The following is a 22,821-nucleotide window of genomic DNA, read 5'->3' as shown; positions in this document are numbered from 1 at the left end:
CAAACAACAAGCAATGCAGGTGTAGAAGCACGGTGGCTAGGAAAGACTCCCTAGAAAGGCCAAAATCTAGGAAGAAACCTAGAGAGGAACCAGGCTATGAGGGGTTGCCAGTCCTCTTCTGGCTGTGCCGGTTGAAGAATATAACAGAACATGTCCAAGATGTTCAAATGTTCATAAATGACCAGCATGGTCAAATTATAATTATCACAGTAGTTGTCGAGGGTGCAGCAAGTCAGCACCTCAGGAGTAAATGTCAGTTGGCTTTTCATAGCCGATCATTGAGAGTATCTCTACCGCACCTGCGGTCTCTAGAGAGTTGAAAACAGCAGGTCTGGGACAGGTAGCACGTCCGGTGAACAGGTCAGGGTTCCATAGCCGCAGGCAGAACAGTTGAAACTGGAGCAGCAGCACGGCCAGGTGGACTGGGCACAGCAAGGAGTCATCATGCCAGGTAGTCCTGAGGCATGGTCCTTGGGCTCAGGTCCTCCGAGAGAGAGAAAGAAAAACACTTTAGCCCTTCTATTTGGGATTTCTATATAGAAGCTATTTGGTGTTATGTATTTACTGTCACTTGTTGTGATCCAGGACTTGCATCCCAAATGCCACCCTGTCACCTATAGTGCACGGGCCTTGGTTAAAAGTAGTGGGCTAGAAAGGGTGTGATTTTTGGGATGCACACTTGTCTTTCTAAAACTGCTGCAAATCAATTTCCCATTTGGGACCAATTTGCCATGTAGGCAGACGTTTTTTATCTAAAGTAACTTCCATTATTTGAGAACATGGTTGTTTTTCTTCTTCTTTTGGGTAGACTAATAACAAAGATCTATCTATCTACATCTAGGCTGCGGACACACCTCCTCCAACAAGTGTTATGGCTGTGCCTCGGCCGTGACGGGTCATTGTATCACCCTGCTAAGGGCCCTGGCCACCAACCCAGCCCTCCGGCAGATCCTTGGGCTCCAGGGGCTCATCAGAGAGCTGTTTGAGTACAACCTGAGAAGAGGTACCGCTGCCATGAGGGAGGAGGTCAGACAACTGGTTTGCCTGCTCACCAGGTATAGTAGTGGTTTGTGTTCTCATAGACAGTGTTAGCCCCTGCTGAGCTAATGTCTATGCATTAGCTTGGAGAGCTAACCAAACGTGCACGTAGCTCACAAGTGTACATAAGCCCAAACGAGTATTAAAAGCTGGGTAGTCTGTGTGCTATAAGACCTGTGATAGCCCTCTGAGCTGAAGCCTAGGCATTCCATTACACACCTCACATACAGTGAGTAAACCCATTCTCATCTGTCTACATCTCCCTGTACAGAGACCAGCCAGAGGCCACTCAGCAGATGAATGACCTGATCATTCACAAGGTGTCCGCTGCTCTGAAGGGCCACTGGGCCAATCCTGACCTGGTCTCCAGTCTGCAGTATGAGATGCTACTGCTCACCGACTCCATCTCCAAGGAGGGGGGATGCTGGGAGCTACGACTGCGATGTGGTGAGGCTTTTACCTCATCTTCTCTCATCCCCTTTTCTTTCCCTTTTAATAACGTAATTTAATAATCCCCGTCTTTCTCTGTGTCTATTAGCCCTGAGTTTGTTCCTGATGGCCGTGAACATCAAGACCCCTGTAGTGGTGGAGAACATTACTCTGATGTGTCTCAGGATCCTACAGAAACTCATCAAGCCTCCTGCCCCCACCTCCAAGAAGAACAAGGTACACTACTACACAACATAGCAGTCAGTCATACTTGGCCTGGGCGAGTTTTGAGAGAGACTTACATTGCAGTCTGTGTTTTTCGTAGAATGACGTCCAAAATTATAATGAGTTATTTAAGGATTTTAGGTGATTTTTTTTTTTTTTTTATCAGATCAGTTAATGTAGGCAATTTCAGGAAATGTGGTGTTTCTGGTGTTTCCAGGATTCTGCTGTGGAGTGTCTGACTACAGTGAAGCCCTACTGCAATGAGATCCATGCTCAGGCCCAGCTCTGGCTCAAGAAGGACCCCAAAGCATCTTATGAAGCCTGGAAAAAGTGCCTTCCAGCAAGATGTGAGTAGATGTGATTTTTATTTTTTTTAATCGGTCGGTCGGCCCGACTAGTAGTAGGGGATTGATTTGAAGCTCAATGTTTTTAAATTAAAATCTCCCTACCGTCATATCTAAGCCACTATGACACCAATGTCGATGAAATGTCGCAAATTAACTTGATTGGAGGTACACACAGCACACTCCCCACCTCTCGTCATGGCCGTTACGAGAACCACATACCGGATTTTAACAGGGTCGTAACATTAAGGGGGAAAATTCAAATGTCTTGCCCCGATCTAGCTCAATATCTCTAGGCATCAGATAAGAACAACACTACAGCATCCGTGAAGTGATCATTAGACTTGCAATCTTTCGGACTAGTTTTGATTAAATCGATTAATTTATCGCTCTCACATGCTCATTTCTGTCTATTAAGAACCAAGGATGTGCTACGTTATTGTAGCATTTCTCACAATGCTAACATGTTTTTTTTTTTGGTGCAAGCTCAGTGTTCTAACAGGTCGGTTGCTTGGCAACAACACAGCTGCTTGCACCAGGCTGCCAGTCGTAAGACGTGTATGTGAATAACCCTAGGCTACTGTAGATACTGTTGCTAGCTATATGGTGGTATTCAAGCTGAGGTAATATAAAAAAAAATGCTAACAGATATTTTGCTTAGCTAGCTAGCTAACGTCCAAATTCCAGTAGCACAAACAAATACGCACAAATGAGGTAGCGAATGTCCTGCTATGATAGCCAGTTAACGTTAGCGAGATAACGTTAGCCAACGTAAGACTGTTAAAAAAATAAAAAAATAAAAATGTGAAGCTCAAATTACATTTTCGAAAGATACCTTTTGTATGTGGAAATGTTGTGATTTTGAATTTTGTATAATCACCTTCCAGTGTAAAAACGATGGAAATTAAAAATAAAAAATGTTTTAATTGAGAAGTAGGGATTGGTGTCAAGCTGAAATGGAAAGGAAATCCACAATGTCTACTCCACCCATGCTATACCAAGGTTTTCCATCACACAGCTTTGACCTACTACAGTAGCAATGTTGGTCTATTGTACTTCGACTGTGTATGCAGGTTATTTTTTAATTCAAACCTTCTCTAACAGCTTAATTCACAATCTTAGAGGAGGTTCTCCCACAATAATGTGATTTGTACCGCGTACAAGTTAAAGTATTGGATTCGTCATACACCACACTAATCCCATAACACTACCTTTTCAAACTTTAAAAAAATATATATATATTTGCAAGCAAGACCATGTTTTGTCTGTTTAGAACGCTGTTTTGTCTTGTAGTAATGTGGTGCCTGTCTGTAGTTCCTTAAACCTTTTATTAATACATGTCATTGGGATTTTTTACATTTTATTTCATAACATATCTTTTCTGGTCAGTAGGTGCTCAACGTAACAACCGATGGTGGTCTGTTGAATACAGTCCCACCATCTATAGAGGTCTATGGTTTTAAAATCAGTAGCATCTAGTGAAAAGTAAATAGTGATACGTATACAGAAGAACCAGTAGAGTTATTGCTGAAGCAAGTGCATTGATTATGGAACTCGGAGGAACTATCCCTTTTTTTTTAAAGAACGGTATTCAAACTATCCCTTTCAACAATGCCGTAACACTTGTCCACCAGGCCAGGAGACGGCAGCTAAGCCCCAGAACAAGGCTGAGGTGCGGAGACGCTACCTGATGGAGAAGTACGGGTGGAAGTGGAAACAGTTCATGAGGTCACGCTCCGAGGGTCTGTTCCCCAGGCTCCTCAAACTGGGACACAACAACTGGCTCAGACAGGTAAGGACACTCCACTGCTCTTATAGCAGGACATATTTGAACTCCGTTCAAACGTTTAGGTCGGGACACTCTCCGTTCCTGGTACCGTTTGGTGTGGTACGTACACACCAGTGGTGTGTTGGATGGTATAGGCAGGTATACACAGTATACGCACTTTATGTGGGCATTGCGTATATCCTGTGCTTAATCCCCACGATGTGTATCAAAGTTGTGTAGTGGAGGACAATGTTTTTTCTTTAACGTTGATTTAACTATTATTTCTTCACATTTTAAGCACAGCAATGTGCAAACGGCCGGTAGTTCTATTCGCAAACGTTCCAAAATGTGATTTGCGGGAAAACACAGTTCTGAAACCATGCAAGCAGTTTCATGGACAAAGATGGAAATATTTGTTCAACATTTAGACAGAGGGGAGATCTAAAGATGCAACAACTATCGTTGGTCGCTATATGACAAAAATGTCTGGCAGCTAGACAATGGGGGGGAAAAAGTTGATTTGGAAAACCAGTAGAACAGAGCATATGAGGTCTTTCTATAAAATAATGGCCTCCACGTTTTCTATGGTAGGATTTTGGCTACAGGCTACTTTTGAAGCAAGGTAAGACATGCTTCATGAAGTAAAACATCTAGGTTTAAAACATTTAAGTAACAGGAAAAATAGAGCGACGCTAATAACAGGCCTAACCGTCTACTGGTCGATGGAGAGGCTTTTCCGAAAACCTACCTGGCAAAATGATATCATGATTCTTTGCCTCAATCCAGTGGCCATTTGTTTTGTGAACTCCAACAACAGTGCTAGGTACCTGTGCAGGTGAATTAAAGGGTAACTGCACTCAAAAATAATAATTTCTTAGCTTTTTGTGGTCTCCGGATGTGGTGTAAGCATTGTAGTGGATTTAGAACATCCAATGTTGTTGTTGTTTTCTCAACAACAACAACAAAAAAGTGAAACCTGGAGAAAAAAAATAATGAAAATAATCTGAAACCTGTGAATTTCTGACTCCGTTCCCAGCCTCGTTTATCTATTTCAATAGTAGGCCTACTATTAGCCAACTGGTACCATACAGCTTGGCTGTAAAAGACCAATATGGGATTGATCATTTTAGGTCGTTCGAAGTGTATGTCACTGTTTGTCATAGAATTTCACACATGGGTTCTTTTCCTTGGGCCGGGGCGAAACGTTTGGGATTAGAGTATACCAACTTCTCCAGGCAGCACTACACCACTCAGCTTTTACAGTTGAAAAGGTTTGGCACCCGGCCTCCAGAATGATTTAAATGATACGCTGCACCTTTCGATGAGACAACATGGGACTGAGGTTCATGTAGCTGGGTCTAGACAACAGATGGGATGGTGCATGAACTCATCTCACTTATTTTTCACTTCCATGCTATAATTTTTTACTGTAATCTCCTCTGTCTCTCAGGTGCTGTTCACCCCAGCCACCCAGGCAGCGCGGCAGGCAGCCTGTACCATCGTTGAGGCCCTCACCTCCATCCCCAGCCGCAAGCAGCAGGTGCTGGACCTGCTTACCAGGTAAGAGGCCGTCTTTGGGTTGGGAAAGGTAGCACTGTTAAAAGATGCTTTCAAGTTTCAAATTGACACGATGGGAAATTATCTAAGGATCGGTCATCAATGTGAGCGAGTTATTATCAGTTAAGTTGGATGGTTAACACTGGGTATTATTGTTAGTAGCTGGACCAGGTGCAATCTGCAGTGAAATATATAACATCAATACTTTATGTTTTGTTTTTTGTGCTTACTTTGTATTTTGGGATAATATCCCGGTTTATATGTCAAACAGCTTTTCTAACACGTATTTGTCTGTCCCTCAGTTACCTGGATGAGTTGAGCATCAGTGTTTGTTTGTCCCTCAGTTACCTGGATGAGTTGAGCATCAGTGTTTGTTTGTCCCTCAGTTACCTGGATGAGTTGAGCATCAGTGTTTGTTTGTCCCTCAGTTACCTGGATGAGTTGAGCATCAGTGTTTGTTTGTCCCTCAGTTACCTGGACGAGTTGAGCATCGCGGGGGAATGTGCAGCAGAGTATCTTGCTCTGTACCAGAAGCTCATCAAGCCTCCTCAATGGAAGGTGTACCTGGCCGCCCGAGGAGTCCTGCCCTACATCGGCAACCTCATCACCAAGGAAATAGCCAACCTGTTGGCTCTGGAAGAGGCCACTCTCAGTACAGACCTGCAGCAGGGATATGCCCTCAAGAGCTTGACTGGTATGTAACGTGTTTCATTCACCTTAAACCAAGGCGCTTGTATTGTCTGGTCTTATAGGGATAGTTGACTCAAATAAAACATCAACATGATTTTCCACTTACACTATATATACAGCAGTATGTGGACACCCCTTGAAATTAGTGGATTCAGCTATTTCAGCCACACCCGTTGGTGGAATGTGTTTAAAATTGAGCACATTGGCAGTAGAATCGCCTGTACTGAAGAGCTCAGTGACTTTCAACGTGGCACCGTCATAGGATGCCACCTTTCCAACAAGTCAGTTCGTCAAACAAGCATTTCGCTACACTCGCATTAACATCTGCTAACCATGTGTATGTGACCAATAAAATGTGATTTGATTTGAAATGTCTGCCCTGCTAGAGCTGCTCCGGTTAACTAAGTGGTGTTATTGTGAAGTGGAAATGTCTAGGAGCAACAGCGGCTCAGCCGCGATGTGGTAGATCACAGAACGGGACCGCTGAAGCGTGTAAAAAATCTTCTGTCCTTCGTTGCAACAATCACTACCGAGTTACAAATTGCCTCTGGAAGCAACTTCAGCGCAAGTACTGTTCGTCGAGAGCTTCATGGAATGGGTTTCCATGGCCGAGCAGCCACACACAAGCCTAAGATCACCATGCGCAATGCCTAGCGTCGGCTGGAGTGGTGTAAAGATCGCCGCTATTGGACTCTGGGGCAGTGGAAACGCGTTCTCTGGAGTGATGAATCACGTTTCACCGTCTGGCTGTCCGACGGACGAATCTGCGTTTGGCGGAGAACGCTACCTGCCTGAATGAATAGTGCCAACTAAAGTTTGGTGGAGGAGGAATAATGATCTGGGGCTGTTTTTCATGGATCGGGCCCTTTAGTTCCAGTGAAGAGTCATCTTAACGTTACAGCATACAATGACATTCTAGACAATTCTGTGCTTCCAACTTTGTGGCAACAGTTTGGGGAAGGCCCTTTCCTATTTCAGCATGACAATGCCCCTGTGCACAAAGCAAGGTCCATATAGAAATTATTTGTTGAGATTGGTGTGGAAGAACTTGACTGGCCTGCACAGAGCCCTGACCTCAACCTCATCAAACACCTTTGGGATGAATTGGAATGCCAACTGCGAGCCAGCTCTAATCGCCCAACATCACTAATGTGCGTGTGGCTGAATGGAAGCAAGTCCCCGTAGCAATGTTCCAACATCTAGTGGGAAGCCTTCCCAGAAGAATTGAGGCGGTTATAGCAGCAAAGGGAGGACCAACACTCCATATTAATGACCATGATTTTGGAATGAGATGTTTGAAGAGCAGGTGTCCACATACTTTTGGTCATGTAGTATACCTTGGCTTTAGTCGATTCACCAAGATATTTATCTAATGCGGATACTTTGTTTTGCTAGAATGATGTAAAAACGATAAGCTTTGATGATATGTTAATATGGTACCTATCCCGTGTGTGTCTTCTAGGCCTACTGTCGTCCTTTGTGGAGGTGGAGTCCATCAAGCGCCACTTTAAGAGTCGTCTGGTGGGCACGGTGCTGAACGGCTACCTGTGTCTCAGGAAACTAGTGGTGCAGAGGACCAAGCTCATCGACGAGACCCAGGACATGCTGCTGGAGATGCTGGAGGACATGACCACAGGTATAAAGCTAGTTAATATATAGACTCAGGAGGACATGATGCTGGAGGACTTGACCACAGGTATAAAGCTAGTTAATATATAGACCCAGGAGGACTTGACCACAGGTATAAAGCTAGTTAATATATAGACCCAGGAGGACTTGACCACAGGTATAAAGCTAGTTAATATATAGACCCAGGAGGACTTGACCACAGGTATAAAGCTAGTTAATATATAGACCCAGGAGGACTTGACCAAAGGTATAAAGCTAGTTAATATATAGACCCAGGAGGACTTGACCACAGGTATAAAGGTAGTTAATATATAGACCCAGGAGGACATACTGCTGGAGATGCTGGAGGACTTGACCACATGTATAAAGCTAGTGCTTTCTTTCCATTCTCCAGGGACCGAGTCTGAGACCAAGGCATTCATGGCAGTGTGTATTGAGACAGCCAAGAGATACAACCTGGATGACTACAGAACACCGGTGTTTATCTTTGAGAGACTCTGCAGCATCATCTACCCAGTAAGTGGCTTCTTCTCTGTTCCTGTTGTAACTCAAGTCTATGGTTCAACTCTTCTTTCCTTGATTCCTCGCGTCCTCTTTCCTCGCCTCCTTGTCAACGCATTGGAGAGGTACGAGGGGAGGGATCTTGGACCTTCTCCAATACGGTTGAGAAGAAGGCGAGGAGATGGGAAGCAAGGAATCACAGAATTATGAATTTGATAGCCTTTGTGTTTCTAGGAATGCATTGCATGGCGTAACTGAATCTCCTCCTCTTCCTCCTCTACCTTCTCCCCTCCTCTTCCTCCTCTACCTTCTCCCTTCCTCTTCCTCCTATACCTTCTCCCCTCCTCCTGCTCTTCCTCCCCCCTCCAGGAGGAAAATGAGGTGACAGAGTTCTTTGTTACCCTGGAGAAGGATCCTCAGCAGGAGGACTTCCTGCAGGGCCGTATGCCTGGTAATCCGTACAGCAGCAACGAGCCAGGTATCGGACCCCTGATGAGGGACATCAAGAACAAGATCTGTCAGGACTGTGACCTGGTGGCCCTGCTCGAGGACGACAGTGGCATGGAGGTAGGAAACCATAGATTTCTCCTGTAGCTACAACACTGTGCCACCTGCTTTTTGTTGTCCAAGACACTGTCTATTCTTGCACATAGTCACGTTTTGCTGTGCTGTTTGGGGATTGCTGTCCTGGAGTGAAACACAAGAAGATGGGAGACGGTTCTCCACCTAGTTTCTAATCGTCTCTTGTCTATTTGTTTCTCATAGCTTCTGGTGAACAATAAGATCATAAGTTTGGACCTGCCTGTGGCCGAGGTTTACAAGAAGGTGTGGTGCCCTACCAACGAGGTGACAAACTCTTCACTATTTTATATTCCAACTGTGTTTTTCAAACAATAATTGAGGTTGTTTAGGCTTGTTTGTGAAGAGTGTTAACCTGGTTTGTTTTTGTCTGTCAGGGAGAGCCCATGAGGATCATATATCGTATGAGGGGTCTCCTTGGAGACGCTACTGAAGAGTTCATTGAGTCTCTGGACTCTACCACAGATGAAGAGGAGGATGAGGAGGAGGTGTATAAGATGGCAGGAGTGATGGCTCAGTGTGGTGGGCTGGAGTGTATGCTCAGCAGACTGTCTGGCATCAGGGACTTCAAACAGGGAAGACACCTGCTCACTGTGAGTCGGACATGGGACAAATACTACATTATATATTGGTTCTAGTTAGTTATTGTTTCAGGAAATGCAACATTTACATTGGAGTCAGTGACTATAGTTACTACCATTATAATTAAAATTATTAGCGTTTACATTGGAGTCAGTGACTATAGTTACTACCATTATTATGTAACATTTAATAATGGCAGTAACAAGTCATTGACAACATGTACAATTGCTGTGGGATTATTTAAAATACTATTTGAAGAGGTAGGGTTTTAGATGTTTTTTTTGGAAACATTTGACAAATTTCCATAAACATTTGCCTCGGTCATGTCAGTACAACGCTATAGTGTTTTTTTTAAAGACATATTTCATCATTTCCCCATTTACAGTATATAGTAACACTCTCCTCTGTCCCGTACCAGGTGTTGCTGAAGCTGTTCAGTTACTGTGTAAAGGTGAAGATCAACAGACAACAGCTGGTCAAACCAGACATGAACACGCTCAACGTCATGCTGGGCACACTCAACCTGGTGAGGACTAAATCACGTTTTTAATTTTAATTTTATTTATTTTACATTTATTTAACTAGGCAAGTCAGTTAAGAACAAATTCTTATTTACAATGACGGCCTACCGCGGCCAAACCCGGACGACGCTGGGCCAATTGTGCACCGCCCTTAGGGGACCTTTAATCACGGCCGGTTGTGATACAGCCTGGAATCGAACCAGGATCTGTAGTGACGCTGTGCCACTCGGTCTAAGGCACTGCCCTGTCTGTCCAAGCAGGCTAAGACTCATTTGTACCACACAATACAGTTGTTGAATCTATGTACATTCATACGGAGGAAGTAATATAACATTGTGACATGACGTGATGCAGATACAAGATGCACAATTCAAAACATTTTTGGTATGCAGGAAAAATTCTATCAGTTACTTTTGACCAGAGTGTGACCATATTTGTTTTCTTCCTCTGTAGGCGTTGGTTGCGGAGCAGGAGAGTAAGGACAGTGGAGGAGCGTCCATAGCAGAGCAGGTCCTCAGCATCATGGAGATCATTCTGGATGAGGCCAACGCTGAGATCTCAGAGGACAAGGTGAGACTGGCAGCCCTGGACAAATATCCTGTCCTGGTACCTTGGAAACTGTTGCGAAATGGACTATCCCGGTCAAACAGTACATAGAATAAATTAATGTTCCACCCAAGTTATTTTTTAGACCAAACTAGATACATCTTGTCTGGTTACTTGCCCCGTCAAATGTTTTCAGACGAAATAATCAAAGTTGGTGGCTCCAAACTACAGGAAGTACAATTCTCATTTTCTCCTTAATGTGTTGTTCCATGAAGCTAAAGTGTATTGCCTCTCCCCCCCAGGGTAACCTGTTGTTAACAGGGGACAAGGACCAGCTGGTGATGCTGCTGGACCAGATCAACACCCCGTTTGTCCGTTCCAACCCCAGTGTTCTGCAGGGTCTCCTACGTATCATACCGTACCTGTCCTTTGGAGAACTGGAGAAGATGAGGATCCTAGTGGAGAGATTTAAACCATGCTGCAGCTTCGACAAGTATATATCAAAACTGGGTTTAGTAGTAAAGTGTGAATTTGTCTTTTTTACGAGAGTGTGTGGGTTTTATTCACGTGATGTCCGTGACGTTTGAACCACGTTTTTTGTCCCCGCTGTGTTTTCTAGGTACGATGAGGAGCACAGTGCCGATGATAAGGTCTTCATCGACTGCTTCTGTAAGATCGCTGCTGGCATCAAGAACAACAACAACGGACACCAACTCAAAGACCTGATCCTGCAGAAAGGCATCACACAGAGCGCCCTGGGCTATATGAAGAAACACATCCCCAACGCCAAAAAGTAAGATGGGGATGGGCCTCGTAGTGTGGTGGTCCTGTTAACTTTATAAACACGGATCACAAAACCCATCAATTACATGTATTAATATATTATAGCCCTTCCTAAGGTAACAGTTGTCCCAAAGTAGCCTGGTCTCAGAGTGGTTGGTGTTTTACAGCCAAATCCTTTGGGAATGATCACAGGAATTGTCTGTACAACTCAAACAGATCTTGGACCAGGCTAGTGGCTTTCTAAACACTGATAACATTTCCGAAAACAAAGGGGGGGAAAAATGTATTCACATTTTTTGGGGGGGGGGCTGTTTAATTAAAATCTTCAAATCTATATCCAAAACAATTCCCAACTTCACAGTATGTGAAACGACACTGACCTCTCTCCTCTCCTTCCCTCCAGTCTGGATGCTGACGTGTGGAAGAAGTTCCTGTCTCGTCCAGCTCTACCCTTCATCCTCAGACTGCTCCGAGGCCTGGCCACCCAGCACCCACCTACACAGGTACACACCTGGGTCATGTTCACTAGGGCACACTGTAGCAAAACGTTTTGAAACAAACATCTGTTATTGAGGGGATGATGTATATAATATAGTGTTAAGATTTCCTGCCCGTGCTAAACTTTTTTCTGAACAACCTCGTCTGTCTCTCTCCAGATGCTAATCGGGACAGATTCCATCACTAACCTTCACAAGCTGGAGCAGGTGTCTAGTGACGAGGGTATTGGGACGCTGGCAGAGAACCTTCTGGAGGCGCTGAGGGAGCACGCTGAAGTCAACCTGAAGATAGACGCCGCTCGCAGGGAGACACGGGCCGAGAAGAAACGCATGGCAATGGCCATGAGACAGAAAGCTCTGGGGACACTGGGCATGACGGTAGGTTACTGACTGGGAGGGTTAACCCGGACCATAGTTGGAGGGGTTGGAAGACCAAGTTCAGGTGTGGGTTTCTGGTCACGACTGTAGGTGATGAGGGAGGCGACGTATGCAGTCCAAAACCATTCAATAGCTACCCATTAGAGATCCTGAGATTTGTGGGAGAAAACTTCCTCGGAGAGTCTTGGAGAGTCTTGGAAAGATTCCAATGGGATTCTATGGAAATCTTCCTTTCTTCCCCAACATGGCCCTGATTTTATAATTAAGAAAGAGGAAGCTAATCCAGGTTGGTAATTGGCTGTTATGTGTTTCAGACCAATGAGAAGGGCCAGGTGGTGACCAAGACGTCGTTGTTGAAGCAGATGGAGGAGCTGATAGAGGAGCCAGGACTGACCTGCTGCATCTGTAGAGAGGGATACAAGTTCCAGGTAACACACACACACACACACACACTCTCTACGAGCACTGACCTGCTGCATCTGTAGAGAGGGATACAAGATTGTTAAGCCTCGAGGCAATTGAGACATGGATTGTGTACGTGTGCCATTCAGAGGGTGAATGACGAAAGACCAGATTTAAGTGCCTTTGAACGGGGTATGGTGGTAGGTGCCAGGCGCACCGGTTTGTGCCAAGAACTGCAACGCTGCTGGGTTTTTCCACGCTCAAAAGTTTATTGTGTCTTTTCAATAATGATCCACCACCCAACGGACATCCAGCCAACTTGACACAATTGTAGGAAGCGTTGGGGTCAACATGGGTCGGCGTCCCAGTGGAACACTTTCAACAAACACCTTGTGGACTCCGTGCCCCGGCAAATTGAGGCTGTTCTGAAGGGCAGACGGGGTGCGGCTCAATATTAGGAAGGTGTTCCTAATGTTTGGTAAACTGTGTGCATGTACCTACCTGCAGTGGCGCAGCTGTTTGGCCCGAGTTCCCAGGGCGCTAGATGGTTGGACTTGTCAACAAAGCAGTTTGACAAGATGCCAAGTTTTCGAACTACCAGTAGTTTCTTAGAGGATCTGTGCATTTTAACTACCGCATAAATACAACTATATCACTTTTTTGCATGTCAAAAACCGAATGATTCAGTGGTGCCGCTGTTTTGAACTGATTCGATGTATTATTTAGAACAAGCAGACAGATCGCGTCATGAACGAAACAAGCACACCGGGGTGAACGCAACAGGCACACCGGTGTAAGTAAATAAGTGGTAACACATGATCTAACTGGGGATGGTGAGCTAACATGTCGCAAAGCATGATGCGATAGCCAGGTAAACCTTCTTCCTAAAAATGACTTCATATTTCAGAGTTGGTCAGATATGAGTTTAGATAGCTCCCATGCAAATTTCAAGTCTAACTAGCACGCAAGCTACAAGCTAGTTCTAGCTAGCGAATTTGAGTTTATCAAAGGTAAACTAACTATTTCTCAATGTTTCTCAAACTTACTGTTTAATGAATTTGATCAAGCTTTGTGATTCATCCCGGTTTTAGTCCACACATGTCGCCCTGTCACATACAGTAGAACCTCATAAACAACATAAACATAAACAATCAAATTGGCCGTGTCTTGAATTTTTTTTTTTGTTCTACCAGATCCGCCATGAAATGTTCTAGCTAGTGTATCTCTCTGTCCTTCGACTCTTGTTGGATGTAGTTGTCCAGATTATCAGGTCCCAGGCTCCCTGGACTGTTACGATCATTTATTTACAAGTGAATTACACATTTCGCTTTAGGGCCCATCTGTACCTGATAGAGCTGATGCAGTCTCCCGTGTAGAAGTAAGCCGTCTGACGCGAGAGACCCGTTTGGATGGAGACCTACAGCAGAACCAGAAGTTCTGATTTTTTGACGGACATTTGAGCACGCCCAAGACAGTCCATTAACTTTGTACCGTTATAATTTATGCTATAAAATCCTGCGATTTTTTTTTTCATTGGAGCAGTTCCCCCTCCGAGGAAATAGCTGGCCAAACAATCAAAGCAATGTTTTCACGGCCTATGGAGGAGGCGAAGCTGCTGCTGCCCGTCACTGAGGGGCAGAGTAGTAACTGAACAGCTTGTTTTGAGCATTTTAAAATATTTTTACCGTTCTCAAGTGGGACGCCGCTCCTAACGCCCTAATGGGCAGGCAGTCGCTACCTAACTGTACCCCTGCGGCTCCCCACAACTCACCTTGGGAAACACTACTATAAACTGGGTGGTTCGAGCCCTGGATGCTGATTGGCTGAAAACCGTGGTATATCAGACCGTATACCATGGGTATGACAAAACATTTTATTTTATTACGTATACCACACCCCCTCTGGCCTTAATGTATAATTATACATCTTTTTATTAATTATTGATCAAATGTATGGACAATTCCACTCTTGGCTGTGACTAAAACTGTTTTATTGATATGAAATGTTCCTTTATTCCAAATGTAAGTTCGGGTGTCAGTTATTATTTCAATGCATCTTTTATCAATTGTTAACTGCTATATTTCCTTGTCTTTGTCCCCTACTAGCCGACCAAGGTGCTGGGGATCTACACCTTCACCAAGCGAGTGGCCCTGGAGGACTTTGAGAACAAGCCCCGCAAGCAGCAGGGATACAGCACTGTGTCGCACTTTAACATAGTCCACTACGACTGCCACCTCGCAGCTGTCAGGTTAGTACACACACACACACGCAGCAGGGATACAGCACTGTCGCACTTTAACATAGTCCACTACGACTGCCACCTCGCAGCTGTCAGGTTAGTACACACACACACACACACACACGCAGCAGGGATACAGCACTGTCGCACTTTAACATAGTCCACTACGACTGCCACCTCGCAGCTGTCAGGTTAGTACACACACACACACACACACACACACACGCAGCAGGGATACAGCACTGTCGCACTTTAACATAGTCCACTACGACTGCCACCTCGCAGCTGTCAGGTTAATACACACACACACACACACACACACACACACACACACACACACACACACACACACACACACACACACGCAGCAGGGATACAGCACTGTCGCACTTTAACATAGTCCACTACGACTGCCACCTCGACAGCTGTCAGTTTGAAACAAACGATTATATTAATCTGACTATCCACAATAATAGTATTATTGTGTGTGCATGTAACCGTGCTCTCTCTCTCTCTCCGTCCTCTATTCAGGCTATTGTGTGTGCATGTAACCGTGCTCTCTCTCTCTCTCCGTCCTCTATTCAGGCTATTGTGTGTGCATGTAACCATGCTCTCTCTCTCTCTCCGTCCTCTATTCAGGCTATTGTGTGTGCATGTAACCATGCTCTCTCTCTCTCTCCGTCCTCTATTCAGGCTATTGTGTGTGCATGTAACCATGCTCTCTCTCTCTCTCCGTCCTCTATTCAGGCTATTGTGTGTGCATGTAACCATGCTCTCTCTCTCTCTCTCCGTCCTCTATTCAGGCTATTGTGTGTGCATGTAACCATGCTCTCTCTCTCTCTCCGTCCTCTATTCAGGCTATTGTGTGTGCATGTAACCATGCTCTCTCTCTCTCTCCGTCCTCTATTCAGGCTATTGTGTGTGCATGTAACCATGCTCTCTCTCTCTCTCTCTCCGTCCTCTATTCAGGCTATTGTGTAACCATGCTCTCTCTCTCTCTCCGTCCTCTATTCAGGCTATTGTGTGTGCATGTAACCATGCTCTCTCTCTCTCTCCGTCCTCTATTCAGGCTATTGTGTAACCATGCTCTCTCTCTCTCTCCGTCCTCTATTCAGGCTATTGTGTGTGCATGTAACCATGCTCTCTCTCTCTCTCTCTCCGTCCTCTATTCAGGCTTGCTCGCGGGCGGGAGGAGTGGGAGAGTGCTGCGCTGCAGAATGCCAACACCAAGTGCAATGGACTGCTTCCTGTCTGGGGGCCTCACGTCCCGGAATCGGCTTTCGCCACCTGCCTGGCCAGGTATGACCAACTCACTTGAAATTGTTGCAGCAGATACATAACTCAATTTAAAAAGTGTCAGAAGGAACGTGTGTTGCCTTTCTGAAAACATGAACTAAGCTTTTTTGCTTGACATTTAGAGTTGAGCTAGGCTGGCTAACTCCAGCGCCTCTACTTTCTTGACTTAAGAGTCTATTAACGGCTGCTATGATGTGTTGGCTCAAAGCGACGATAATGAAGGGGGCTGTGGCCACGGCCACGGACTTCAAGACGGCACCCTACGCCGGTTGGATATCCCCGTTTCGACCAATCATGATTTTGTTTTCCATAGGACCAGCCCTGCGCATGCAAATAGCGTGGATATGAGAACCAATCAAAAAAAGTTGCTCAAAATGTTTTGCTAACCTGTCTTATTACAAAGTCTGCTATACCAGACCTGTCATAGCTCGCTGTTTATTTCTCTATGAGAATCTTTCACGTTCGTCCCATTAAAGTCCTGCTTTTCTCGATCCTCTTTTTCCCCCAGGCACAACACATATCTGCAGGAGTGTACGGGGCAGAGAGAGCCCACCTACCAGATGAACATCCACGACACCAAGCTCCTCTTCCTGCGTTTCGCCACGGAGCAGTCCTTCAGCGTGGATACGGGAGGGGGAGGACGAGAGAGCAACATCCACCTCATCCCTTACATCATCCACACCGTGCTCTACGTCCTCAACACGTATGATTACATTACGTCATCCACACCGTGCTCTACGTCCTCAACACGTATCATTACATTACGTCATCCACACCGTGCTCTACGTCCTCAACACGTATGATTACATTACGTCATCCACACCGTGCTCTACGCCCTCAACACGTATGGTTACATTACATCATCCACACCGTGCTCTACGTCCTCAACACGTATCATTACATTACATCATCCACACCGTGCTCTACGTCCTCAACACGTATGATTACATTACATCATCCACACCGTGCTCTACGTCCTCAACACGTATGATTACATTACATCATCCACACCGTGCTCTACGTCCTCAACACGTATGATTACATTACGTCATCCACACCGTGCTCTACGTCCTCAACACGTATGGTTACATTACATCATCCACACCGTGCTCTACGTCCTCAACACGTATGATTACATTACATCATCCACACCGTGCTCTACGTCCTCAACACGTATGATTACATTACGTCATCCACACCGTGCTCTACGTCCTCAACACGTATGATTACATTACATCATCCACACCGTGCTCTACGTCCTCAACACGTATGATTACATTACGTCATCCACACCGTGCTCTACGTCCTCAACACGTATGGTTACATTACATCATCCACACCGTGCTCTACGTCCTCAACACGTATGATTACATTACGTCATCCACACCGTGCTCTACGTCCTCAACACGTATGATTACATTACATCATCCACACCGTGCTCTACGTCCTCAACACGTATGATTACATTACATCATCCACACCGTGCTCTACGTCCTCAACACGTATGATTACATTACCTCATCCACACCGTGCTCTACGTCCTCAACACGTATGATTACATTACGTCATCCACACCGTGCTCTACGTCCTCAACACGTATGATTACATTACGTCATCCACACCGTGCTCTACGTCCTCAACACGTATGATTACATTACCTCATCCACACCGTGCTCTACGTCCTCAACACGTATGATTACATTACATCGTCCACACCGTGCTCTACGTCCTCAACACGTATGATTACATTACGTCATCCACACCGTGCTCTACGTCCTCAACACGTATGATTACATTACATCATCCACACCGTGCTCTACGTCCTCAACACGTATGGTTACATTACGTCATCCACACCGTGCTCTACGTCCTCAACACGTATGATTACATTACATCATCCACACCGTGCTCTACGTCCTCAACACGTATGATTACATTACATCATCCACACCGTGCTCTACGTCCTCAACACGTATGATTACATTACATCATCCACACCGTGCTCTACGTCCTCAACACGTATGATTACATTACATCATCCACACCGTGCTCTACGTCCTCAACACGTATGGTTACATTACATCATCCACACCGTGCTCTACGTCCTCAACACGTATGGTTACATTACATCATCCACACCGTGCTCTACGTCCTCAACACGTATGGTTACATTACATCATCCACACCGTGCTCTACGTCCTCAACACGTATGATTACATTACATCATCCACACCGTGCTCTACGTCCTCAACACGTTTATCTACTCAAACATAGGAGATCACAAAGAATTTCTCTCCCTCTGGTCGTCTGTCACTCTCTCTCTCTCTCTCCCTCTGGTCGTCTCTCTCTCTCTCCCTCTGGTCGTCTCTCTCTCTCCCTCTGGTCGTCTCTCTCCCTCTGGTCGTCTCTCTCTCTCTCCCTCTGGTCGTCTCTCTCTCTCTCCCTCTGGTCGTCTCTCTCTCTCTCCCTCTGGTCGTCTCTCTCCCTCCCTCTGGTCGTCTCTCTCTCCCTCCCTCTGGTCGTCTCTCTCTCTCTCCCTCTGGTCGTCTCTCTCTCCCTCCCTCTGGTCGTCTCTCTCTCTCTCCCTCTGGTCGTCTCTCTCCCTCTGGTCGTCTCTCTCTCTCTCCCTCTGGTCGTCTCTCTCTCTCTCCCTCTGGTCGTCTCTCTCTCTCTCCCTCTGGTCGTCTCTCTCTCTCTCCCTCTGGTCGTCTCTCTCTCTCTCCCTCTGGTCGTCTCTCTCTCTCTCCCTCTGGTCGTCTCTCTCTCTCTCTCCCTCTGGTCGTCTCTCTCTCTCTCCCTCTGGTCGTCTCTCTCTCCCTCCCTCTGGTCGTCTCTCTCTCCCTCCCTCTGGTCGTCTCTCTCTCCCTCCCTCTGGTCGTCTCTCTCTCCCTCCCTCTGGTCGTCTCTCTCTCCCTCCCTCTGGTCGTCTCTCTCTCTCTCCCTCTGGTCGTCTCTCTCTCTCTCCCTCTGGTCGTCTCTCTCTCCCTCCCTCTGGTCGTCTCTCTCTCTCTCCCTCTGGTCGTCTCTCTCTCTCTCCCTCTGGTCGTCTCTCTCTCTCTCCCTCTGGTCGTCTCTCTCTCTCTCCCTCTGGTCGTCTCTCTCTCTCTCCCTCTGGTCGTCTCTCTCTCTCTCCCTCTGGTCGTCTCTCTCTCTCTCCCTCTGGTCGTCTCTCTCTCTCTCCCTCTGGTCGTCTCTCTCTCTCTCTCCCTCTGGTCGTCTCTCTCTCTCTCTCCCTCTGGCCGTCTCTCTCTCTCTCTCCCTCTGGTCGTCTCTCTCTCTCTCTCCCTCTGGCCGTCTCTCTCTCTCTCTCCCTCTGGCCGTCTCTCTCTCTCTCTCCCTCTGGCCGTCTCTCTCTCTCTCCCTCTGGCCGTCTGTCACTCCCTCTCTCTCCCTCTCTCGCTCTCTCTCCCTCTGGTCGTCTGTCACTCCCTCTCTCTCGCTCTCTCTCCCTCCCTCGCTCTCTCTCCCTCTGGCCGTCTGTCACTCCCTCAATCCCGCTCTATATCTCTGTCTCTCTGTGTTTTTGGTCGTCTGCAGTACTCGGGCTACTAGTCGTGAGGAGAAGAACCTGCAGTGTTTCCTGGAGCAGCCGTGTGAGAAGTGGGTGGAGAGCAGCTATGATGTTGACGGTCCCCACTACTACACAGTGTTGGCCATGCACATCCAGTCTCCTGAACGCTGGAGGAGCACACGACTCGCCTTCCTACGCAGGCTCCTCGTCTCTGTGCACGCACGCAAGGTCTCCGCCGTCTTCACCAACAAGTAAGTTACTGTTCCAGAACTTTCCATTTTATATTCAATTTAATCACATCTGTTATCCGCTTGCGGTTCACTGAGTGCATGCGTTTTAGAATGGATTTGTGATCCCTGCGAGAATTAAACCCACAACCTATTTCTTATCAGTAATGGAGTCAAATCTAGTCAGGTGTGAGTTCATACTGTGTTGATCAAATATAGTTCTCTGCAGGGTTTTCGCTGCAGTATATCTGTGTCTGTGAATTATTTCTAATCTTCCTCATCTCTCCAGACTCTCAGATAAACAGTCCAAGGAATATGCAGTGTACCGCTCTCCTCTCCTCTTCTGGGGCCTTGTGGAACTCATCTATGACATGTTCAGGGTAGGAGGGATTTATCCTGCCAATAAAACATTTTTTTTTTTTTTTTTACTTAGTCATCATTCAACGGGTGTGTAAAAAATAAATGTTGTAACACAACCAATTGTGTCAAATGTTTTGCACGTTAGATGTACAACATGGATGTGATTTTAGTTCTCAGACCTCTCTCCTTCTCCCGCTATAGAAAGTACCCACCAGCAACACAGAGGGAGGCTGGTCCTTCTCGCTGGCAGAGTACGTGCGGCACAATGACATGCCCATCTACGAGGCCTCGGAGCGCGTGCTCAAGGCCTACCAGGAAGAACTCATGCCCGCTGAATCCTTCTCTGAGTTCCTGGATGTCGTAGGTCAGTGTTGCCAGACACATGCGGTACCACTGAGAAGAGTGGCGTACTGTAGTATCAAATGCTGCTTGTTTGGTTGATGTTTATTGTGTTAATTAAATGTGAATAGTTGTAACCTCTAAATTACCTAAACAAGAAACTGATTGTACATGATTGTGTGTTAGATTCAGACAGAGACTCTTTATTTTTCATGTTTTGTTTCCAGGACTTCTCTCTGACATTCCGGACCCAGACTTCTTCCTGCAAGACCTGTTGAACTCTGTTCCCTGATGGTATTCAGTACCACCCTGCCCCCGAGACAAGAGCCCCACGTTGGGACGAGGGCCCACACATTTGGTCCTGCTAACGACACCTCCATGGGACAACTCTCAACCGGAAAACCCTCGCTTCCCAACTTCTCCCTAGCTTTCTGTCACACACACACGCCGTAACAGAGACACACACACACGCCGTAACAGAGACACACACACACGCCGTAACAGAGACACACACACACGCCGTAACAGAGACACACACACACACGCCGTAACAGAGACACACACACACACGCCGTAACAGAGACACACACACACACGCCGTAACAGAGACACACACACACACGCCGTAACAGAGACACACACACACACGCCGTAACAGAGACACACACGCCGTAACAGAGACACACACACACGCCGTAACAGAGACACACACACACGCCGTAACAGAGACACACACACACGCCGTAACAGAGACACACACACACGCCGTAACAGAGACACACACACACGCCGTAACAGAGACACACACACACGCCGTAACAGAGACACACACACACGCCGTAACAGAGACACACACACACACGCACACCGTAACAGAGACACACACACACACGCACACCGTAACAGAGACACACACACACACACACCGTAACAGAGACACACACACCGTAACAGAGACACACACAGACACTTGGGTAACAGAGACACACACAGACACCTGGGTAACAGAGACACACACAGACACCTGGGTAACAGAGACACACACAGACACCTGGGTAACAGAGACACACACAGACACCTGGGTAACAGAGACACACACAGACACCTGGGTAACAGAGACACACACAGACACACGCCGTAACAGAGACACACACACACACACGCCGTAACAGAGACACACACACACACACACCGTAACAGAGACACACACACACACACACCGTAACAGAGACACACACACACACACACCGTAACAGAGACACACACACACGCCGTAACAGAGACACACACACACGCCGTAACAGAGACACACACACACGCCGTAACAGAGACACACACACACGCCGTAACACACACACACACACGCCGTAACAGAGACACACACACACACCGTAACAGAGACACACACACACGCCGTAACAGAGACACACACACACACACACCGTAACAGAGACACACACACACGCCGTAACAGAGACACACACACGCCGTAACAGAGACACACACACACGCCGTAACAGAGACACACACACACGCCGTAACAGAGACACACACACGCCGTAACAGAGACACACACACGCCGTAACAGAGACACACACACACGCCGTAACAGAGACACACACACACACACGCCGTAACAGAGACACACACACACACGCCGTAACAGAGACACACACACACACGCCGTAACAGACACACACACACACACCGTAACAGACACACACACACACACACACACACCGTAACAGAGACACACACACACCCCTTTCCTAGTCTCCACCAGGGTTTTGTCCCTCTGCATCATCTTCCAACTGTAACTCTTTTGAAGCAGATCTTATATGTGCTGTCTGAGTCAGGAGTCAGTTGGTGCATTTATGACCATGTTGCTGTAACATTTAATACACACGGTAAACAAACCCCATGCTTCTCTCAAATATTACCCACATAAATGTCTGGGTTGCAATCTTCAAGTAACTAAAAAAAAAAAGAAAAAAAAAACTTTAAAAAACAACATCACTGTTTTGAGATTCGATCGCGGCGTGTTAAGAGTGACCTGTGTTTTTCTTCGTTTGTTTTAAGAAGTTTAAAATGAGCTATTTTTTTTTTGTTTTTCTTTGTCATGACAATTTACTGGTCTTTTCAAAAAAGGGAGGCAGGAAGGAGGCTTTACGGTAGGATCTTGAATTAAAATAACTACCCCCCCTGTTGTCAGATACTATTCTCCTGACTACGCTGGGTGCCAGATCTCTCTGTGCTTGACAGTAGATCTGGAAGGAAAATGTACTAATTAATGTAGGGTTGGTTTCTCTTCTCGGTGACAGAATCAGATGAAATGAGAAAATAATTAAAAAACTAAAATCTTATCTGTTAAGCCCTCCCT

General features: G+C 46.3%; 1 protein-coding gene across 1 annotated transcript in view; it reads left to right on the top strand.

Moving 5' to 3' along the window:
• ubr4 (ubiquitin protein ligase E3 component n-recognin 4) overlaps positions 1–20,937 on the top strand; it is a 120,823-nt gene extending 99,886 nt beyond the window's left edge. Inside the window, exons 79-104 of the mRNA XM_039007802.1 lie at positions 842–1,055; positions 1,310–1,485; positions 1,577–1,704; positions 1,910–2,039; positions 3,671–3,828; positions 5,255–5,364; positions 5,832–6,055; positions 7,514–7,687; positions 8,075–8,196; positions 8,551–8,748; positions 8,947–9,027; positions 9,138–9,353; positions 9,761–9,868; positions 10,317–10,433; positions 10,712–10,902; positions 11,029–11,202; positions 11,596–11,695; positions 11,849–12,067; positions 12,382–12,495; positions 14,575–14,717; positions 15,882–16,007; positions 16,513–16,707; positions 19,542–19,766; positions 20,032–20,122; positions 20,304–20,466; positions 20,669–20,937. Of these exons, the coding sequence (XP_038863730.1) occupies positions 842–1,055; positions 1,310–1,485; positions 1,577–1,704; positions 1,910–2,039; positions 3,671–3,828; positions 5,255–5,364; positions 5,832–6,055; positions 7,514–7,687; positions 8,075–8,196; positions 8,551–8,748; positions 8,947–9,027; positions 9,138–9,353; positions 9,761–9,868; positions 10,317–10,433; positions 10,712–10,902; positions 11,029–11,202; positions 11,596–11,695; positions 11,849–12,067; positions 12,382–12,495; positions 14,575–14,717; positions 15,882–16,007; positions 16,513–16,707; positions 19,542–19,766; positions 20,032–20,122; positions 20,304–20,466; positions 20,669–20,733 (3,962 nt within the window). The 3' untranslated portion in view covers positions 20,734–20,937. The remainder of the gene's footprint in view (positions 1–841; positions 1,056–1,309; positions 1,486–1,576; positions 1,705–1,909; positions 2,040–3,670; positions 3,829–5,254; positions 5,365–5,831; positions 6,056–7,513; positions 7,688–8,074; positions 8,197–8,550; positions 8,749–8,946; positions 9,028–9,137; positions 9,354–9,760; positions 9,869–10,316; positions 10,434–10,711; positions 10,903–11,028; positions 11,203–11,595; positions 11,696–11,848; positions 12,068–12,381; positions 12,496–14,574; positions 14,718–15,881; positions 16,008–16,512; positions 16,708–19,541; positions 19,767–20,031; positions 20,123–20,303; positions 20,467–20,668) is intronic.
• The last annotated feature ends 1,884 nt before the right edge of the window (positions 20,938–22,821 follow it).

The sequence above is a fragment of the Salvelinus namaycush genome, chromosome 14 (assembly GCF_016432855.1).
Source record: "Salvelinus namaycush isolate Seneca chromosome 14, SaNama_1.0, whole genome shotgun sequence".
Classification (NCBI taxonomy): Eukaryota; Metazoa; Chordata; class Actinopteri; order Salmoniformes; family Salmonidae; genus Salvelinus; species Salvelinus namaycush.
This window is presented reverse-complemented; position numbering and strand designations above follow the sequence as displayed.